This window comes from Pantherophis guttatus, chromosome 2 (assembly GCF_059756535.1).
Source record: "Pantherophis guttatus breed Tessera chromosome 2, ASM5975653v1, whole genome shotgun sequence".
In the NCBI taxonomy this organism is placed as follows: Eukaryota; Metazoa; Chordata; class Lepidosauria; order Squamata; family Colubridae; genus Pantherophis; species Pantherophis guttatus.
Window position 1 is genome coordinate 263,083,574 of NC_142064.1, and position 20,509 is coordinate 263,104,082.

Sequence of the window (20,509 nt, forward strand, 5' to 3'; positions counted from 1 at the left end):
CCCTCATCCTTCACGTAACACTTGATTCCTTGTGATATTTTTGACAAGTTGTTTTGATGGAAAGTGAGGAGTTTCATGGGCAAAAGAGGTGTTTTACACCTTGCATAGGATTTGGGCACCATTTCATCCATTATTGTCTGCATCTTTCTAAATTTAGATAAAATTTTGAGTGAATGCACCTTGGGAACATTTTGCACACTGAAATAAATATACTTACATTGTCTACAAACATAAATTCATGAGTCTTTATGTCTTCATGAATATGCATGCATACTTATGTGATTCATCTAAACCAAAAAGAGAATTTTATTAGATTAAACTACAATTTTGATATTTGTTTTTTCATGTAAATGTATGGGGTATTTTTGCTGCTTTCTCATGTATTGTACTAATGTTTAAACAATAATGAAACTTAATTCATTAATATGTATCTTACAGATAAAGAGGATGCCAAGAAGAGCACTTTGGACAACAGAGAATGAGAAGCAGTATTACAATGTAAAACAAGCCATCAATCAAAATCTTTCCCACTTCCTCTGCAAATGGTAAAAACTCACCTCTTTCCTCAGCAGATGAGAGAGAAGGGAGAGAATAAAATCAAGAATTTTTTTACTTGGAAATAAATACAGGATCTGGAACTCAAGAAAATATTACATGAAAAGTCAAGGAGGATAATTTCCAAATAAGGAAAAAGAGGGAAATACCTGGAAATCTGTGGGAAGAAAAATGTCACTTGGATAGCCAAAATGGGCAGGCATTAATTAAAGCCTTTGGTAAAGGAAATAATGGCTAGGAGCCTTGGTAGTACAGTGGACTAAAGCACACTGTTATTAACACCTGCTTCTTGCAGTTACTGCAAGTTCAAATCTCACCAGGCTCAGGGTTGACTCAGCCTTCCATCCTTTCAAAGGTAGGTAAAATGAGGACCCAGATTGTGGGGGCAATAAGCTGAGTTTGTATAAAACATACAAAAGTATGAAGGCTATTGCTTAATGCATTGTAGGCCGCCCTGAGTCTCCGGAGAAGGGCGGCATATAAATTAAAGCCAAAAAAAAAAAAAAAAGAATCAAAGAACCTCCAAGTAAGGGATCACAAATATTTTTTGCCTCTTCAAGAATCCAAAAATATCAGTTTTGGAAAAAACCCTGATTATGCATGAGAAGATCCATCCAGTGAAAAATGATATAAACGTTTAGAGTGTGGCAAAAGCCTTTACTCAGAAAAGCTTCCTCAAGATTCATTGAATGACCCATATCGGAGAGAAAATCTATTAGTGCTGCCCATACAACAAAATATTAAACATGAACACCAATGTGGTGAGACAGAAGAGGACTCAGACTGGGGAGACAAACTTTGAATGCCCTGATTGTGGGGAAAGATTCACACAGAATTATGATCTGATGATACACCAGAGGACTCACATGCAAGAGAAACCATATAAGTGTTCCGACTGTGGAAAACGTTTCATTTGGATTTGTCACATGAAGATACACCAGATGACTCACAAAGGAGAAAATCTATATCAGTGCCAAGATTGTGGGAAAGGTTTTACTTGCAATTCTCTCCTGGTAGAACATCAGAGGACTCACACAAGAGAGAGACCATATAAGTGTCCTGATTGTGGGAAAGATTTCTCTCGGAAATTTAATCTGGTGAAGCATCAGAGGACTCACACAGGAGAGAGACCATATGAGTGTCCTGATTGTGGGAAAGATTTCCCTCAGAAATTTAACCTGGTGAAACATCAGAGGACTCACACAGGAGAGAGACCATATGAGTGTCCTGATTGTGGGAAAGATTTCCCTCAGAAATTTAACCTGGTGAATCATCAGAGGACTCACACAAAAGAGAAACCATATAAATGTCCTGATTGTGGGAAAAGTTTCAGTCACAATTCCTACCTGGTGAAACACCAAATGACTCACACAGGAGAGAAACCATATAAATGTCATGATTGTGGCAAAAGTTTCAGTCAGAATTCCTACCTGGTGAAACACATGAAAACTCACATGGCAGAGAAACAGTATGAGTGTCCAGAGTGTGGGAAATGTTTCAATCAGAATTCCTACTTAGTGATACACCAGAAGACACACACAGGAGAGAAACTGTACGAATGTCCAGAATGTCAGGAAAGTTTCACTATTAAATCTGAATTGGTGAAGCACCAGAAGACTCATAGAGGAGAGAGACTGTATGAGTGTCCTGATTGTGGGAAATGCTTCCCTCGGAATTCCAAGCTGTTAAGACACCAGAGAACTCACACGGGAGAGAAACCATATGAGTGTCTGTATTGTGGGAAAACTTTCAGTCAGAATTGCAACCGAGTTATACACCAGAAAACTCACACAGGAGAAAAACCATATCAGTGTCCAGATTGTGGGAAAAGTTTCAATCAGAATTCCTACTTGGTGAAACACCAGAGGATTCACACTGGAGAAAAACCGTATAAGTGTCTTGAATGTGGGAAAAGTTTCAGTCGGAATTCCCATTTGATGATACACTTGAGGAGTCACACAGGAGAGAAACCGTATGAATGTCCGGATTGTGGGAAAGATTTCCGTTATATGTCTACCCTTATAAATCATGTAAGGTTACACATAGGGGAGTAACCATTCAAATGCCCAGATTGTGGGCAGTGTTCCTCCCACACAAAGTTCCTCCCTTATCACACAAGAAATTCCAAGTGAGGCAAAATTTGATTTTCATTTCTTGTCTCTCATTGGAAGCCCCGTTGAACAATAATTACTTGTATGTTTCTTTTTAGTGAAATTTGTCTTCGTATCAAAAATGAGTGAGGACTAGACTAGACTAGACTAGACTAAATAGAATAGAATAGAATAGAATAGAATAGAATAGAATAGAATAGAATAGAATAGAATAGAATAGAATAGAATAGAATAGAATAATAAAGTTGGAAGGGGCTTTGTCATCTATATGCCTGTGATGGCTAACCTATGGCACGTGTGCCACAGCTGGCACGCAGAGCCCTCTCTGCGGGCATGCAAGCCATCACGCAACTCAGCTCAACCATGCATACGTGCACGCCTCCCACCGGCCAGCTGATTTTTGAGATGTGCAGGGGGCGGGGCGCATGGGGGAGACACGCACGCAATTGTTGAGGTGACGTGCCCATGCGGGGGGGGTGTTGCACGTCCTCCCACGCCCCGTTTTTGTTCTCAGGAGGCTGCAGGGAGGCCTACTAGGCCCAAAACAGGGCGCAGGGGAGAGCGGTGTGCCCCCCCACGGCCCATCTTTGGTCTCGGGAGGCTGTAGGGAGGCCCACTAGGCCCAAAATGGGGGGCGGGTGGTGGGAGAAGTGTGGGGGGGTCACGTGTGCATGGGCGAGGGGGCACGGGAGGGTCATGCCCGCATGTGCAGGGGGAGTGTGGGGGCGTGTGTGCATTGCCTTATGGGTGCTGGCACACGTGCGTGCTGTCGACAAAAAGATTAGCCATCGCTGCCCTATACCATTTCTGACACGTGGCAGTCGAGTCTCTTCTTGAAAACATCCGGTGATGTAGCAACCATAACTACTGAAGGCAAGCTCTTCCATTGGAAAATAGGTTGTTCCTCTCCTGTCTGTGACAGCCCCTCACATATTGGAAGACTTCTAGCATGTCACCACTGGTCCTTCTCTTCACTAGACTAAACATTCCCAGTTCTTGCAACTATTCTTCATATGTTTTAGCTGAGCTTCATTTCTCTGGTCCAGTGTGGTTGAGGAGTACTCCTTTGCTGGGCGAGCGAAAGCGAGTATGGATCTCTAGAAATTATGTTTGCTAGATTAGCAAAAATATTTCCCAGTGCTTCAGCAATATGTTGGAAGTGTGGAAAGGAGATTGGCACCTTCTTTCATATGTGGTGGTCTTGCCCCGAGACAAAAAAGTTTTGGACAAAAATACGAAATTGGCTCTAGAAATTATGTTTGCTGCCTTGAGTTATTTCTATATATAATAAAGGGGGATATAAACTATATCATATATATATATATAAAATAAATGTATGTATTTTTACTTACTAAGAAAATGTATATAGCAGCCTAACTCGTATGATTCCACATGATTTACAGCAATAAAACCTTAATAGAGAAACCAGTAAATCCTCATATATAGCAAATGGCAAAATGCAAAGCCTCCCCATTTAAAATATACTTGCCCTGCAAATACAGGGCACTTCTAGCAAGGTTGATGGCAATTTGATTATCTGAAGATTCCAAAAAGGTGACTCTTGCTTTTGTTCAATTTATAAATTTACTTACCTTACTAATTACGTTTGTGCCTGGTGCCATTCTTGCTCAGAACTGGTTATTTTTTTCACCTCACTGGGGTTAAATTGGAGAAGTTCACCTCAGGATTAGCGGCATTTAAATTTAATAAGTAAAAACAGCTGGCTCCAAATCAAGCTTCTGATGCAGTGTCTGCAATGGAAATGACTCACTATCCAATAGGAATATTTAAAGGAAGAGGCTAGCAGCGTGCTCACCCTATCTGACCTGGTAAAAGAGATAGATGCAAAAATAATAAAGGTGGGACAATAATGACAGGTGCCCTGGTGACTTAGTGGTTACAATGCAGTATTGCTGGCTGATTCTGCCCACAGCCTGGAGTTTGATCCTGACGGGCCTCAAGGTTTGCTCAGCCTTCCGTCCTTCAGTGATTGATAAAATGAGCCAAATTGTTGGGGCCAATAAACTGAAAGTGCTATAAAACACTGTGGGGTGGTAGCCAGAGTTTCTTAACCTTGGAAACTTTCAGATGCATGGACTTCAACTCCCAGAATTCCCCAGCCAACCGTGCTAGCTGGGGAATTCTGGGAGTTGAAGTCCATACATCTGAAAGTTGCCAGGGTTGAGAAACTCTGTTCTAAGCGCTATTTCTATAATAAATAACTTTAAAGTCGATGACCAACATCTTCAGTTGCACTTGTAGAGAAATGAATCCAGCGGATCTCGCACAACCAAGCTGATAGATGGGCAATCTAGGGACCCCCATTACTGTGTGTGCTGCTGCTGCTACTGCGTTCTGGACCAGTTGAAGTTTCTGGGTGGGCAGGGATCCACAGGAGGTGAGCAAGGCACGAGTGTCACATGTACAAGGCCTCCCTCTTGTCAAGCATCTCAATTTTGAACAAATGACCATGGGCATGTTGCAGTGGTCTTTGAGTGTGAAAAATGGTCATGTCATTTTTGTCAATGCTGTTGTAACTTCAAATGGTCACTAAACAATGTGTTGTAAATTGAGCGCTAGCCTGTACCTAATTGGAACATCACAGGATGGATGACCTCCCCTAGCAGTTTCATGTAGATGTTAAACCACGTTGCTTGCTGAGGACGAGCTGGACAGTTCCAGTTGACATTGCAACTCTAGGACCCTGTGGGTCTTTAAAGTGAGGACCTCTTGTGATTGTTGTGTGGGAAGAGGTAGGAGTTCCAGGCCAGCAGGCGAGAGCTATGGGGATGTGGGTGGTCTCCTTTCTGAGGCTGGGAGAGGAATTGAGAGGCGACTGCTTAAACCAGGACTCTTTAAATCAGCTTTCTTCAAACTAGCACCCTCCAAATGTTTTTCCGCAAGCTGCCTGAGAATATTCAATGCTGGAATCTTAACTCCTCTGGAAATTGGGAAGGTTGCTCAGAGGAATTCTGCCCTCTAGTGCAGAAGGAAAAATAATATCTCCTGTCTAGATGTATTTGGAAGCAATGTAGGTGGGAACTTCAAGATTTTGTCCTTTATTTCATTTTATTAATGGGATGAAGCTGGCAATTGTTTAAGGCTGCACATACAAACAAGACCTTTATCAACTTTTATGATGCAGCACCTGGCTACTCTTATGAAAGTAAGTAGGGTGAAGCTACACTCTTCAGGCTTCCCTCACTTGCAAAGATAGTTTCAGGGAGTTATCCTGCACCCCCAAGAGAGAGAACTGGCTGGAAGAGTCTTCACTGATCCTCAAGGGAGGTGCCCATTCTTGTTGCCCAATGGTACATTGTGCTCCCCCCCCAACAGATGCTTTTCCTCAGTTTAGCTCTTAATAATAACAGTAACAGAGTTGGGAGGGACCTTGGAGGTCATCTAGTCCAGGGGTCACCAACCTTTTGGACCTCAGGGACCACTAAATTCATAATTTCAAATCCCACGGACCACTAATATGATCTGCCTAATGACTGGCTGGGTGGGCGTGGTGAGATGATCATGTGACTGGATGGGGATAGTCAACTTGATGTTACGTTGAGGGGTGCCTTGCTGGCCTCTACTTGCCCCTCCTCGCCTCCCCACCTGGGCTTCTTAGGGCCCCAACAGGAAGCAGTTGTTGGAGCTAAGCAGCCACCACGAAAAAAAAGTTGGCAAAATAGCTCAGTTCAAATTGGATCTGACTTTAGAAGGAGGCTCAGTAGAAGCACCTCACTGAGGACTATGAGCATAGGCTTTCCAAGCAGAGGGAAGACCTGCGGGAGTGCAAGACCAGGTGTCGGCGCCTGGAGGCTCAGCGGGCTAGCCAGTTCCAGGCCATGATGCAGTCCCACTGGAACAAGGCCCTCCAGCTCTTCGCCACCAGAGGCACTTCTCTCCAGCCTTCATCCAAAGCCCCACACCAGGAGGCTGAAGTAGACCCCAAGTCGGAATTTCTTCCCCCCTCTGACCACACAAGACCCCAAAGGGGTGAGACTCTATGCAGCAACACAAATGTTCATTGCATGTATTCAGCCCAGAGGGTGTAGTTTGAGGACCCCTGATTTAGTGCAATATAAAAAATGCAAATAATTTTTCTGTGGATCACCAAAATTTGCTTGTGGACCACCAGTGGTCCACGGCAGTGGTGGGTTGCCTCTGGTTCGTACCGGTTCTATAGAACCGGTAGTAAAACCAGCGGGAGGCTCCGCCCACCGACCCTGATGTCATCAGAATGCTTCTGCGCATGCACAGAAGAGCGCGCACGCGGCCCCATTGCAAACCGGTAGTAAAGGTAAGTAGAACCCACCCCTGGTCCATGGACCACCAGTTGGTGACCGCTGATCTAGTCCATGGACCACTGGTGGTCCGTGAGGAAATTTTGGTGGTCCACAGAAAAATTATTTGCATTTTTATATTGCACTAAATACAGTGGTGGGTTGCTCCCGGTTTGCACCAGTTCGCAAGAACCCGGTAGTAAAAATTTGTAGTAGTTCGGAGAACCGGTAATAACATTGGCTGGCCACGTCCTCAAACCGGTCACCGCTCGCTTACCCCACCCACCTCATCAGGCTTTTTTTTTAAAAAAAACTTTTAAAAGCATTTTTTCTACCACCTCTTCGGCCGAAAAAATGCTTTTAAAAGTTTTAAAAAAAGGCTCTGATGATCTTGCGGCTCAGCTGGGATCGTCAGAGGCATCTAAAAGCATTTTTTTTCTGCAACCTCTTAAGGTTGTAGAAAAGATGCTTTTAAAAGTAAAAAAAAAAGTTGGCCGCGCCCACCCAGTCACATTACCCCCTCACCAAGCCACGCCCACAAAATAAACCACACCCACAAACCCAGTAGTAAAAAAATTTAGAACCTACCCCCTGATTAAATACTATTGATGTTTTAAAAAATCCATATTAGTGGTTCGTGGGATTTAAAATTATGAATTTAGTGGTCCCTGAGGTCGGAAAGGTTGGTGACCCCTGATCTAGTCCAACCCCCTGCTCACGCAGGAGACCTATACTAGGGATTTGAACCGCTTTCCTTTCTGATCGACAAGCTCAGTGTCTTAGCCACTGAGCCACCTAGCCAGGCCAAATCTTTCAAATGAAGCTCCTGGCTCAGCTGGAGCAACAATCAGAGCGTCCCTTACGAGACCCGATAGGACAGACTAGGGCTAGAGATGGTCCCGGAAAAAAGTTATGGATATGATGGCTAAGAGTTGGAAAACGGCATTTCATTAAAAAAAGAAAAGAGCCAAGGTGGCGCAGTGGTTAGAGTGCAGTACTGCAGCTACTTCAGCTGACTGCTAGTTCAGCAGATCAAATCACACCAGCCAGGGGTGGGTTCTAAATTTTTTTACTACCAGTTCTGTGGGTGTGGCTTATTTTGTGGGTGTGGCTTGGAGGTCATGTGTCTAGGTGGGCATGGCTAGCTGGTCAGAGTCATTTCTGAAAGGTCCTCGCACTTACGACCAGTCCTCGTACTTACGACCTGACTAATTTGTTTGCTTTTAACACTGATCAGCTGTAGGACAGCCCTTTGAAGCACCTCAGCAAGAGTTTAAACAGTTTTTTTCCTCTAGTCATCAGCTGGGACTCAGGAGGCAGCAATAGATTGGGGGTGGGACCAAATAAAAGGTAAGAATAACGTGGGGGGGCGGTGAGAACCGGTTCGGTGACGTCATATCATCACCGCTACCGGCTTGGCTGAACCGACCGGAGGAACCCACCACTGACACCAGCTCAAGGTTGACTCAGCCTTCCATCCTTCCGAGGTGGGTAAAATGAGGACCCAGATTATTGGAGGCAATATGCTATTTAGTATACTGTCTTTGGTGTAAGCCGCCCAGAGTCCTTGGAGAGTGGGAGGCATAGATAATAATGACAAAGAAAAGAAAAGAAAAGAAAAGAAAAGAAAAGAAAAGAAAAGAAAAGAAAAGAAAAGAAAAGAAAAGAAAAGAAAAGAAAAAAGTCTTCGAAACGCCAGCCACAAAATAAGCGTATTTTCAGTCTCACGCCACTAGGAGGAGCTCTAACACAACGCCAGGGCCTTAGAATACCGTCAATATAATCTGCATCGCTAGTGGCTTTGTTGGGATATCCAAACGGAGGGAGAGCAGCAGAGGTGACATGGAGTTAAAACCATCGAGTATTGCCAGAAAGGATGTCAAGGAGAGAATACGGGCAAAGGAACTTCCTCTTCCGGCTCATCTATGGATGAGGATGGAGGCCAGAAAGGTGGCAGTCCTGCTCTTCCCAGGGTGGAAGCAGCAGCTGGAAGGTGAGTGGAAGGCAGGTCGGAGGAGAAACCGGGAGCAAGTCGGGCTCTTTGGTTTCCTCCACGGCCTGGAAGCAGTGAAGCAACTGGGCTGAAATATGTCGGTTACTACTGAATATTCTTTCTCTCCCCAAGTGCTGTTACAGTGATCCTGCATGATTTAAAACTTCTGCCTGTAATTTCCTTCTGGCAGATGGGAGAGACTAAAATTAAAAGGTCTGGAGAGTAAAACATATGAAGGAGAGTTGCAGGATTTGAGTATGACCAGTCTTGAGAAAAGAAGGTCTAGTGGGGACATGATAGCGGTATTCCAGTATTTGAGGGGCTGCCACAAAGAGGAGGGGATCAATTTATTAGCCAAAGCACCAGAACACACGACAAGAAGCAATGGAGGGAAACCAATCAAGGAGAGAAGCAACCTGGAATTGAGGAGACACTTCCTACCAGGGTGGATTTGATTTAAATCGACTTGATTTAAATCATGATTTAAATCACTAGTAAAAAGGCTTGATTTAAATCAACTCGATTTAAATCATAATTTCTAAAGAGCAACTGTCATCTCTGCTACTCCTTTGACCCACTCACCGATAGTCCCAGTGTTGCAGAATATACAGCCTCATGCTACATAACTAAGCTCCATTTCATGCTGAATAAACTAAATTATTTATGTATCTTAAATAGAAAACTATCTTACGATAGATTTTTACCCCAAAAGTTTTTTGTTAAAATAAATCCAATTTAAATAAAAAAAATCCAATTTAAATCAAAAAAATCTGTTTTTTTTAATTTTTTTTTTAAAAACCATTGATTTTTATCCACCCTGCTTCCTACCAGTGAGGACAATTAACCAGTGGAATAGCTTTGCCTTCAGAAGTTGTGGGTGCTTCATCAAAGGAAGTTTTTAAGAAAAGACTGGACAGCAACTTGTCTGAAATAGTATAGAGTCTCCTGTTTGAGCAGGGAGTTGGGCTAAAAGACTTATTCTAATTGATAAACACATGCATGTGTACACAGAAATACATCCATTCTTAGGTGTCTATTTCTGTATATGTGTATATATGTGTGATCTATCCAAGCCAGAAAGATAATTTTGATTGAAACAATATTTGAACTTTAATTTTGCTAGTCTTCTATATTCCAATTGAATCATAATGTTAGAGGTGAAACTAGAATATTGTTCTTTTCATGGTAATATATGAGAGGGTTTTTTTGCTGCTTTCACATGTCCTGCAGCCATTTTTTAAACAATAAAGAAACTAATCCATTAATATGAATCTTACAGATAAAGAGGATGCCATGAAGAACACTCTGGACAGCAGAGAATGAGAAGCAGCATTAAAATGCAAAACAAACCATCAGTCAAAATCTTTTCCAATTCCTCCAGAAAGTGTAAAAACTCTTCTCCTTCCTCATCAGGTGAGAGACAAGGGAGAGAATAACAAGAACAAAGTTTTGACCTGGAAAAAATACGTGCAACTCAAGGAAACATTACGTGATAACTCCAGGGGGATAATATCAAAATAAAAAATTGCAAATAACTAGAAGTGAATGGGAAGGAAAAGCACCCTTGGATAGCCAAAATGGGCAGGTATAAATTAATGATGAAGGAAAGAGTGACTTAAAGCAAAGAACCACCAAATAAGAGCTCAGAAACATTTTTGGCCTGCTCAAGAATTTGAAAAGGCCCACAGACTGCCTAATCTGGGAGAAATAGAAGTTGTAGATAACAGGTGATTATGCATGAGATGAACCACCCATGAAAAGTGATACAAATGTTTGGATTGTGGCAAAAACTTTACTGGAGAGATATTCTACCAGTGCTCAGAATTTGGCAAAAGATTTAGCAAGCACACTAATATGGTAAGACACAAGAGGACTCACACAGAAAAGAAACTATATGAGTGCCCAGATTGTGGGAAAAGTTTCAGTTGGAATTCCCACCTGGTGGAACATAGGAGGACTCACACAGGAGAGAAACCATATGAGTGTCCTGATTGTGGGAAAGATTTTTCGTGGAAATGTGACCTGGTGAAACATCAGAGGATTCACACAGGAGAGAAACCATATAAATGTCGTGATTGTGGGGAAAGTTTTAGTCAGAATTCCTACCTGGTGAAACACCAGAGGACACACACAGGAGAAAAACCCTATGAGTGTCAAGATTGTGGGAAAGATTTCACCTGCAATTATGACCTGGTTAAACATCAGAGGACTCACACAGGAGAGAAACCATATAAGTGTCCAGATTGTGGGAAAAGTTACAGTCAGAAATCTTACCTGGTGATACACCAGAGAACTCACACAGGAGAGAAACCGTATGAGTGCCTAGGTTGTGGGAAAGGTTTCAGTTGCAATTCCGACCTGGTGAAACATCAGAGGACTCACACAGGAGAGAGACCATATAAATGTAATGATTGTGGGAAAAGTTTCAGTCAGAATTCCTACTTGGTAAAACACCAGAGGTCTCACACAGGAGTGAAACAGTATGAGTGTTCAGATTGTACGAAAAGTTACAGTTGTAATTCCGATCTGGTGAAACATCGGAGGACTCACACAGGCGAGAAACCATATAAATGTGATTGTGGGAAAAGTTTCAGTCAGAATTCCTACCTGGTGAAACACCAGAGGTCTCACACAGGAGAGAAACCATATAAGTGTGCAGATTGTGGGAAAATTTTCCATCGGAATTCTCACCTGGTGGTACACCAGAGAATTCACACGGGGGACAAACAGTATCAGTGTCTGGATTGTGGGAAAAGTTTCATTCGAAATTCCAACTTGCTTATTCACCAGAAGACTCACAGGAAAGAGAAACCATATGAATGTCCTGATTGTGGGAAAAGTTTCAGTCAGACTTCCAACCTGAGGCAACACCAGAATACTCACAGAGGGGAAAAACCGTATGAGTGCCTGGATTGTGGGAAAAGATTTAGTTGGAATTTCCACCTGGTGATACACCAGAAGAGTCACACAGGAGAGAAACTGTACAAGTGTCCAGAATGTCAGGGAAGTTTCAGTTGCAAATCTGAATTGGTGAAGCATCAGAGGACTCACAGAGGGGAGAGACTCTATGAGTGTTTGGATTGTGGGAAATGCTTCCCTCGAAATTCCAAGCTGGTGAGACATCAGAGAACTCACACTGGAGAGAAACCATATGAGTGTCTGTATTGTGGGAAAAGTTTCAGTCAAAATTCCAACCTTGTGATACATGAAAGAACTCATACAGGAGAGAAACCATATCGGTGTCCAGATTGTGGGGAAAGGTTTAGTCAGAATTCCTATCTGATGAAACACCAGAGGACTCACACAGGAGAAAAACCATATGAGTGTCTGGAGTGTGGGAAGAGTTTCATTCAAAATTCCTACTTGGTGATACACCAGAGGGCTCACACAGGAGAAAAACCTTATGAATGTCTCGAATGTGGGAAAACTTTCAGTCGGAATTCCAATTTGGTGACACACTGGAGGACTCACACAGGAGAGAAACCTTATGAATGTCCGGATTGTGGGAAAGATTTCAGTAGTAGGTCTAGCCTTATAAATCATGTAAGGTTACACATAGGGGAGTAACCCTTCAACTACCCAGATTTCAGACAGTTTTTTGCACAAGATTCCTCTCTTTATCACACACAAGAAATTCCACATGAGGCAAAATTTGATGTGTATAAATGAACCTTGTATTTCGTTGCTTGACTCTGATTAACTGTTTAATTTCTTGCATGATTCTTTTTAGTTGAAACATGTCTTAGTATCAAATATCAGTGAGGAATACAATAAAATAACAAAGTTGGAAGGAACTTTGCATGCAGCAGACTCAATACCATTTCTGACAAATCGCTGTCCAGTCTCTTCTTTAAAAGCTTCCGGTGATGGAGCACCCACAACTCCTGAAGGCAAGCTCTTCCATTGGTTGATTTTTGTCACTGTCAGAAAATTTCTCATGATTTCTAGCTTGAATCTCTCCTTGATAAGTTTCCATCCATTGTTCCTTGTCTGCCCTTTTTTTGCTTTGGAAAATAGGTTATTCCCTTGTCTGTGACAGCCTTTCAAATGTTGGAACAGTGCTATCATTTTTCCACTGGTCCTTCTCTTCACTAGACTAACCTTTCCCAGTTCTTGTAACCGTTCGTCATATGTTTTAGCCTGCAGGCCTCTTAATCTGACCTGCGCTTCCTTTCTCTGGCCCAGTATGGTACTCCCCTTTTATGGAGTCAGGAACTGCTTTTCTGGGTGAGAGAAAATGAGCGTGGATCTGAATTAGGTATTTTTGCCGCCTTGAGTTTTTTCTCTATAAAATAAAGGGGTATATAAACATGTATGCATGTATTTTTATTTAGCAAAAAAAAAACATGGCAGCCCAACTCACATTATTTTTAGCAATTAAATCTTAATACGAAAACCAATTTTTGTGTCTTTTAATGACCCTGTAATCCCTTATTAATATGGAAATCAATAAACCCCGTATATTGCAAATGGCAAAATGCAAAGCCTCCACATTTAACATGTACTTGCCCTGTAAATATAGGGCACCTCTAGCATGGTTGATGGCATTTGGACGATCAGGGTGAATCTTGCTTTTGATTCTTGCTTTTGTTCAAATTAGAAGTTAACCAGGCCTCCTTGGCCTTACTAATTACATTCATGCCCAGTGCCATTCCTTCTGGTGAAAGACGGGTAGACTTTCTCCTTGCAAGGAATTACATTTGAGAAGTTATCTGCAGGATTAACATCATATAAATTTGGTAATTAAAGAAATGCATTGAACTTCAGTGCCTCAAGCAACTTGCAGATGGGCAGCCTCAGTGGGGCCATTTTTCAGATTCATTACTTTTTCCTCTGATTTATTTAAACTACACTGCCAACCATGTTATGACAAACTCTGGCCAGCTCCCAATCAGTAATTAAAGACCACATTAAAACCAAATGCATAAAAACAAAAACCTGGTTCCAAATCAAGCTTCTGATGAGCAGGCATCTCTTCTTATCCCAGTGCTTAGGGGAAGAGCTAGAGCTTCCTTCTTTTCGGAAGACTAGGAGGCTAAAAGCCTGCCAAACATCACGGGGAGAGTGTTTCGCAGGACAGGGTCTGCAACAGAAAAGACTCACTTCCTAGCTCCTATCCAATAGCAATATTTAAGGGAAGAGGCTAGGAGTGTGCCCACCCTATCTGATCTGTAGAACAGATGGAAATATGCAAGTATAATAAATGTGGGGCAATAATGACAGGCACCCTGTTGGCTCAGTGGTTAGAATGTGGTATTGCCATCTGACTCTTCCCATAGCCTGGAATGCAATCCTGACAGGACTCGAGGTTGACTCAGCCTTTCGTCCTTCTGAGATTCCTAAAATGAGGACCCAGATTGTTGGGGACAATAAACCCAAAAGTGCTATAAATCACTGTGGGTGGTATAGTAATTCTATGCTCTATTGCTATGATAAAGAAATAACTTTAAAGGTGACGAGCAGCATGTTGAATTGTACCTTAAAGAAACGAATCCAGGGCAGCTCACACCACAAAAATGTTACATGGGCAACCCAGGATCCCCCATTAGTGTGTGTCCTGCTGTGTTCTGGACAAGTTGAGGTTTCTGAGTGGTCCAGTGCACTAATCTCCCCATATTGGAGAAAAGCTCTACCAGTTCTTGCACACTAATGGGATGAGTCACAAGGGGGCTTACATTGGGAGAAACTCTGAATGTCCTAATTGTGGGAAATGTTTCTACAGGACTCACACTGGAAAGAAACCATATGAGTGTCTATTTTGTGGGAAAGTTTCAGTTGGAATTCCCACCTTGTGGAACATTAGGGAACTCAAAGAGGAGAGAAACTACTGTATAGGAGTGTCCTAATTGTGGGAAAGATTTGTCTTGGAAATCTGACCTGTTAAAATACCAGAGGACTCGCATAGGAGAGAAACCATATGAGTGCTCAGATTATGGAAAAAGTTTCAAGGGGAATTCTGATCTGGTGATACATCAAAGGACTAACACAGGTGAAAAAACATACAAGTGTCTACAATATGGGGGAAAAAAATCATTCAAAATTCCCACCTTGTGAGACATCACAGGACTCACACAGGAGAGAAACCATATTGCAAAAGCTTTTGGGTAGAAATGGAACTAGCGTGTTTTAAAGCCTTATGTCACTAGATGGCGCTCAAGAAAGAAGAAACACTCCAGACTAGAAAGCTGTGAATACAGTACAGTAGTGGCATTGCTACTGGCAGTCCACTGGAGGGGTAGAGCCTGAGGTGGAACGAGTTGAAACGATAGAGTTTTGGATTGCTAGGGGGGAATTTTGCAGTAGGGCAGAGGAACTTCCTCTTCCGGGTCACCCACGAGAGGAAGATGGCGTCGCTGGTTCCTCTTGTGCTGTTTCAAGGGGTCGAAGAGGCTCCTGGGAGGTGAGTGGAGGGAAGGTCGGAGGAGAAGCCGGGAGCAAGTCGGGCCCTTTGGGTGCCTCCACGGCCTGGAAGCGAGAGCAAGCAACGAGGCTGAAGCATGTGGGCTGCTGCTGTATATTCTTTCTCTTCCAAAATTTTATTACCCTTATGCCGCATGATTTCCTACTGGGAGATGGCAGATTTGGGGCATTTAAAAGTCTTTATTTCATATTTCTTAACCGCCTATCTCCCTCGGTAACACTTCATTCCTTGTGATATTTTTTTCCTATCAGTTTCATAGGCAAAACGGGTGCTTTAAATCTTGCATAGGGTTTGGGCACCATCTCATCTGTTAGTGTCCCCCACCTTTCTAAAATTTAGATCAAACAAACTCAGTGAATCCACTTTCTGAAACATTTTGAAGTCTGACATAATTTTCTAAATAGATAAATTTATAGGTGTGTATTTATGTGTGCATAGATATTCTTCAGTGTTTTCAGGTAATTTTAATAACAGTTTGAAATGATAATTTCTGATTTACCTAAGGCCATACGAGAATTTCATGATTTGAAATATGAGTGGATAGTTGAACTTGGATTTTACTACACTTCTGTGTGCTTAATGAATCATAAAGAATGTTAGAGCTTAAACCAGCATATTGATATCTTTGCTTTTCCTAGTAATATATGGAAATATTTTTTTTGTTATTTTCACAGGTTCTGCAGCCATTTTTAAAAGAATGAAACTAATCCATTAATATGAATCTTAGAGACAAGGGGGATGCCAAGAAGAGTCATCTGAACAAAAGAGAATGAGAAGCAGCATTAGAATGCAAAACAAACCATCACTCAAAATATTTTCCACTTTTTCCAGAATGTGTTAAAATTCTTCTCTTTCCTCAGCAGTTGGAAGGAGACAATGGAGAGAATAACAGAAACAGTTTTCAGGTGGAACTGATTATGTGGAACTTCATGAAAATTTTGCATGAAAAGGTAAAAAGATATAATTACCAAATTCAGAAAAAGTGGGAAATACCTGGACATCAGTGGGAAGGAAAAGGTCCCTTAGATAGCCAAAGGGATTAATGAAAGCCGTTGAGGAAGGAAAGAGTGTCTTGAATCAAAGTACCACCAGATAAGGGATGAGAAATATTTTTCACCCCCTCATGAATCCAAGAATATCAGTTTTGCAAAATCCCCAGACTTGCCTATTGTGGTGCAAACACAGATTGCAGATCACAGTTAATTTATTCACAGGAGGATCCATCCCGTAAAAAACGTAACAAATGCCTAGAGACAGCTAAAAGCTTGACTCAGAATAAGACTCCTATGACTCATGGAATGGCCGATGCAGGAGGATGCAAAAGATTTAGCATGCACGCCAGTCTGGTTAGACATGAGGACATGGGAAGAAAATGTATCAGTGTGCAGGTTGTGGAAAAGGTTTCAAGGGGAATTCTGACCTGGTGATACATCAAAGGATTCACACAGGTGAAAAACCATATGAGTGTCTGCAGTGTGGGAAAAGGTTCATTCAAAATTTCCACCTTGTGCGACATCACAGGACTCACACAGGAGAGAAACCATATAAGTGTTCAAATTGTGGGAAAAGTTTCAGTCAGAATTCTGACCTGGTGATACATCAGAGGACTCACATGCAAGGGAAACCGTATGAGTGTTCAGATTGTGGGAAAGGTTTCAGTTGCAATTCTGACATGGTGAAACATCAGAGAACGCACACAGCAGAGAAACCATATAAATGTCATTGTGGGAAAAGTTTCAGTCAGAATTCCTACCTGATGAAACACCAGAAGACTCACACAGGAGAGAAACCATATGACTGCCAAGATTGTGGGAAAAGTTTCAGTTGGAATTCTCTCCTGGTAGAACATCACAGAACTCACACAGGTGAGAAACCATATGAGTGTCCAGATTGTGGGAAAGATTTCTCTCGGAAATCTGACCTGGTGAAACACCAGAGGACTCACACAGGAGAGAAACCATATGAGTGTTCAGATTGTGGAAAAGGTTTCAAGGGGAATTCTGACCTGGTGATACACCAAAGGATTCACACAGGTGAAAAACCGTATGTGTGTCTGCAGTGTGGGAAAAGATTCATTCAAAATTTCCATCTTGTGCGACATCACAGAATTCACACAGGAGACAAACCATATAAGTGTCCAAACTGTGGGAAAAGTTTCAGTCAGAATTCTGACCTGGTGATACATCAGAGGACTCACACGCAAGAGAAGCCGTATGAGTGTTCAGATTGTGGGAAAGGTTTCAGTTGCAATTCTGACATGGTGAAACATCAGAGAACTCACACAGCAGAGAAACCATATAAATGTCATTGTGGGAAAAGTTTCAGTCAGAATTCCTACCTGATGAAACACCAGAGGACTCACACAGGAGAGAAACCATATAAATGTCATGATTGTGGAAAAAGTTTTAGTCAGAATTCCTCCCTGGTGAAACACCAGAGGACTCACACCGAAGAGAGAGCGTACGAGTGTCCAGAATGTGGGGAATGTTTCAGATGCAAGTCTCAACTAGTGAAGCACCAGAAGACTCACAGAGCAGAGAGATTGTATGAGTGTCCAGATTGTGGGAGAAGTTTCACTCAAAATTCCAAGCTGTTGAGACACCAGAGAACTCACACAGGAGAGAAACCACATGAGTGTCTGCATTGTGGGAAAAGGTTCAGTCAGAATTCCAACCTGGTGATACACCAGAAAACTCACACTGGAGAAAAACCATATCAGTGTCCAGATTGTGGCAAAAGTTTCAGTCAGAATTCCTACCTGATGATACACCAGAAAACTCACACTGGAGAAAAACCATATCAGTGTCCAGATTGTGGGAAAAAATTCTGCCATAATTCCTACTTGGTGAAACACGAGAGGATTCACACTGTAAAGAAACCATATGAGTGTCTTGAATGTGGGAAACGTTTTACTTGGAATTCCCATTTAGTGATACACCAGAGGACTCACACAGGAGAGAAACCGTATGAATGTCCAGATTGTGGGAAAGATTTCAGTAGTAGGTCTAACCTTATAAATCATGTAAGGGTACACATAGGGGAGTAACCATTCAAATAGCTAGATTGCAGGCAGTGTTTCACACAAAGTTCCTCCCTTATCACACAAGAAATTCCACATGAGGCAACATTTTATGTGTGTAGACTAATCTTGAATTTTGTTGTCTCATTGGAAACCTAGCTGAACAATTAAACATTTAATTACTTGCCTGATTCTCTTTAGGAAACATCTTAGTATCAAACTTGAGGGAGGAATAGAATAGAATAACAAAGTTGGAAGAGACTTTGTATGTCATCTAGTCGAACTGCCTGCTCAAAATCACTGCAGGATTAGCGGCATATTAAGTTAATAAATATAAGCAAACATCTGGTTCAAAATGAAGTTTCTGATGAGCAGGCATCTCTTCTTATCCCAGTACTTAGGGAAACAGCTAGATTTTCTTTGCTTTAGAGAAGACTAGGAGGATAAAGACCTCCAAAGTTCAGGGGAAAAGTTTTTCATAGGGCAGGATCTGCAATGGAAAAGACTCACTTCGTAGTTCCTGTCAGATGGTGTGGGGGATGGCAATCGTGCTGTTCCTAGGGCTGAAACAGTAGCTAGAAGGTGGGTTGAGGTCAGGTCAGAGAAGAAATCGGGAGCAAGTAGAGCTGCCTGGCTTCCTCCACAGTGTAAAAGCAGAGAAGGAGCTAGGCTGCTTCTATATTCTATATTCCTTCCCACCCCAGATTTTATTCCACCTGTGCTGACTTTAAAACTGGTACTTACAATTTTCTACATTGGAAAAAGTCTCCTTTAGCTTATGATGGATTCCTTGGGATTTTATGGACATGTTTTCTTGGCAACAATATGGGACAGATATGTTACTGGTCTCTCCCTCTCCCCCCCTTCCTCTGTCTCTTTCCTCATCCTCTATTTAGCTAGCTAACCCTGTTCTTTTGCACAGATGTGAGCAATGTGGAAGGAAAACATTGGTCTGGATTTCTCCAAGGAATGGACTTAAGGCCAGGATCTGTTTTTAAGAAGAGTTTTCTTCTGACTGACGGGACTCAATTTCCAAACAGGAATGTATATGACTTAATAGAAAGAAGGAGGGAAGGCATAAATGACCTGTTTTCCCCCAAATTTCTTGTTTATTGCTGATTTTTCTATGGTTTTTGTGTGTTTTGATCATTAAAATTTTAATTTAAAAAATAAGTGTCAGGCAGAAACACTTATGTGTGCACATGCATGCTACCATTCTTTTTAAAACACTTTCAAACATTTCTTTGAAAAGTATATTAGTGTTGATTACCAAATACAGTAGACAGGCCCTTTTTCTAGGCTCTGCTGTGTGCATGTCTCACTCACTTTGACTTTGATTTCTGTGCTAAGGAAATTACACATGTACATGTCATTTAGCAGACTTAAAATCTTAGACAGAGCCCTGGCTGGGACTGATGATAGTTCCCTTGGAGACTTTTGCCTGCTGGTGCCCCTTGGGAGCCACAGGAAATCAATAATAAAGTGATTATTTAGAAAGGTTTTGACAATGACTGAAAGTTGACTAACAGATTAACACATTAACAGAGTTGGAACGGACCTTATAGGTCATCTAGCCCAACCCACTGCTCAAGGAGGAGACCCTACACCGTTTCTTGACACGTGGTCGAGTCTCTTCTTGAAAGCCTCCAGTGATGAAGCACCCACAACTACTGAAGACAGGCTGTTTCATTGGTTAATTGTTCTCACTGTCAGAAAATTTCTCATTTCTAGTTTGAATCTTTCCTTGATCGGTGTCTGTCCATTCTTCCTTGTCTGGCCTTCAGGTGCCTTGGAAAATAGATTGACCTCCATCCTCTCTCTGGCAGCCCTTCAAATATTGGACGACTGCTATCATGTCACCACTGGTCCTTCTCTTCACTAGATTAGCCATACCCAGTTCTTGTAACCGTCCCTTATATATTTTAGCCTGCAGGCCTCTTAATCTGATCTGAGTTTCCTTTCTCTGGCCCCGTGTCATCGTTCCCTTTCACAAAGTTGACGGGAAATGCTTTGCTTGGTGAGAGAAAGTAAACATTGATCAGTTAAGTATGTTTGTCGCCTTGAGTTATTTCTATATCTAATAAAGGGGAATATAAACATGTCTGTATGCATTTTTACTTAGTAGGAAAATGT

At 42.0% G+C, this 20,509-nt stretch overlaps 3 protein-coding genes across 4 annotated transcripts in view; all 3 read left to right on the top strand.

The window, feature by feature from the left end:
- Positions 1 to 4,266, top strand: part of LOC117663204 (uncharacterized) — a 131,338-nt gene extending 127,072 nt beyond the window's left edge. For both annotated transcript variants that reach the window (XM_087884071.1, XM_060688171.2), the window contains exon 2: positions 439 to 4,266. In XM_087884071.1, coding sequence (XP_087740197.1) covers positions 1,302 to 2,609 — 1,308 coding nt within the window. In that variant the 5' untranslated portion in view covers positions 439 to 1,301 and the 3' untranslated portion in view covers positions 2,610 to 4,266. The remainder of the gene's footprint in view (positions 1 to 438) is intronic.
- Positions 1 to 20,509, top strand: part of LOC148115748 (uncharacterized) — a 69,338-nt gene that overhangs the window by 307 nt on the left and 48,522 nt on the right. The window lies entirely within an intron of this gene.
- LOC117663174 (uncharacterized) lies at positions 8,786 to 20,422 on the top strand. The gene is made up of 6 exons (XM_087885235.1): positions 8,786 to 8,936; positions 10,939 to 11,129; positions 11,394 to 11,490; positions 11,572 to 11,665; positions 11,777 to 12,453; positions 16,758 to 20,422. The coding sequence occupies exons 1-6, from the start codon at positions 8,786 to 8,788 to the stop codon at positions 18,401 to 18,403; spliced, it is 2,856 nt and encodes a 951-aa protein (XP_087741361.1). The 3' UTR covers positions 18,404 to 20,422.

Excerpts from the sequence above, each read along its gene's own strand:
- LOC117663174 (XM_087885235.1), top strand. The coding sequence starts at position 8,786 with ATGGAGTTAAAACCATCGAGTATTGCCAGAAAGGATGTCAAGGAGAGA. Across the intron at positions 8,937-10,938 it reads GTGGAAGCAGCAGCTGGAAG|ATTTTTCGTGGAAATGTGAC; the intron begins GTGAGTGGAAGG and ends ATTGTGGGAAAG. Across the intron at positions 12,454-16,757 it reads GGATTGTGGGAAAGATTTCA|GTTTCAAGGGGAATTCTGAC; the intron begins GTAGTAGGTCTA and ends GTTGTGGAAAAG.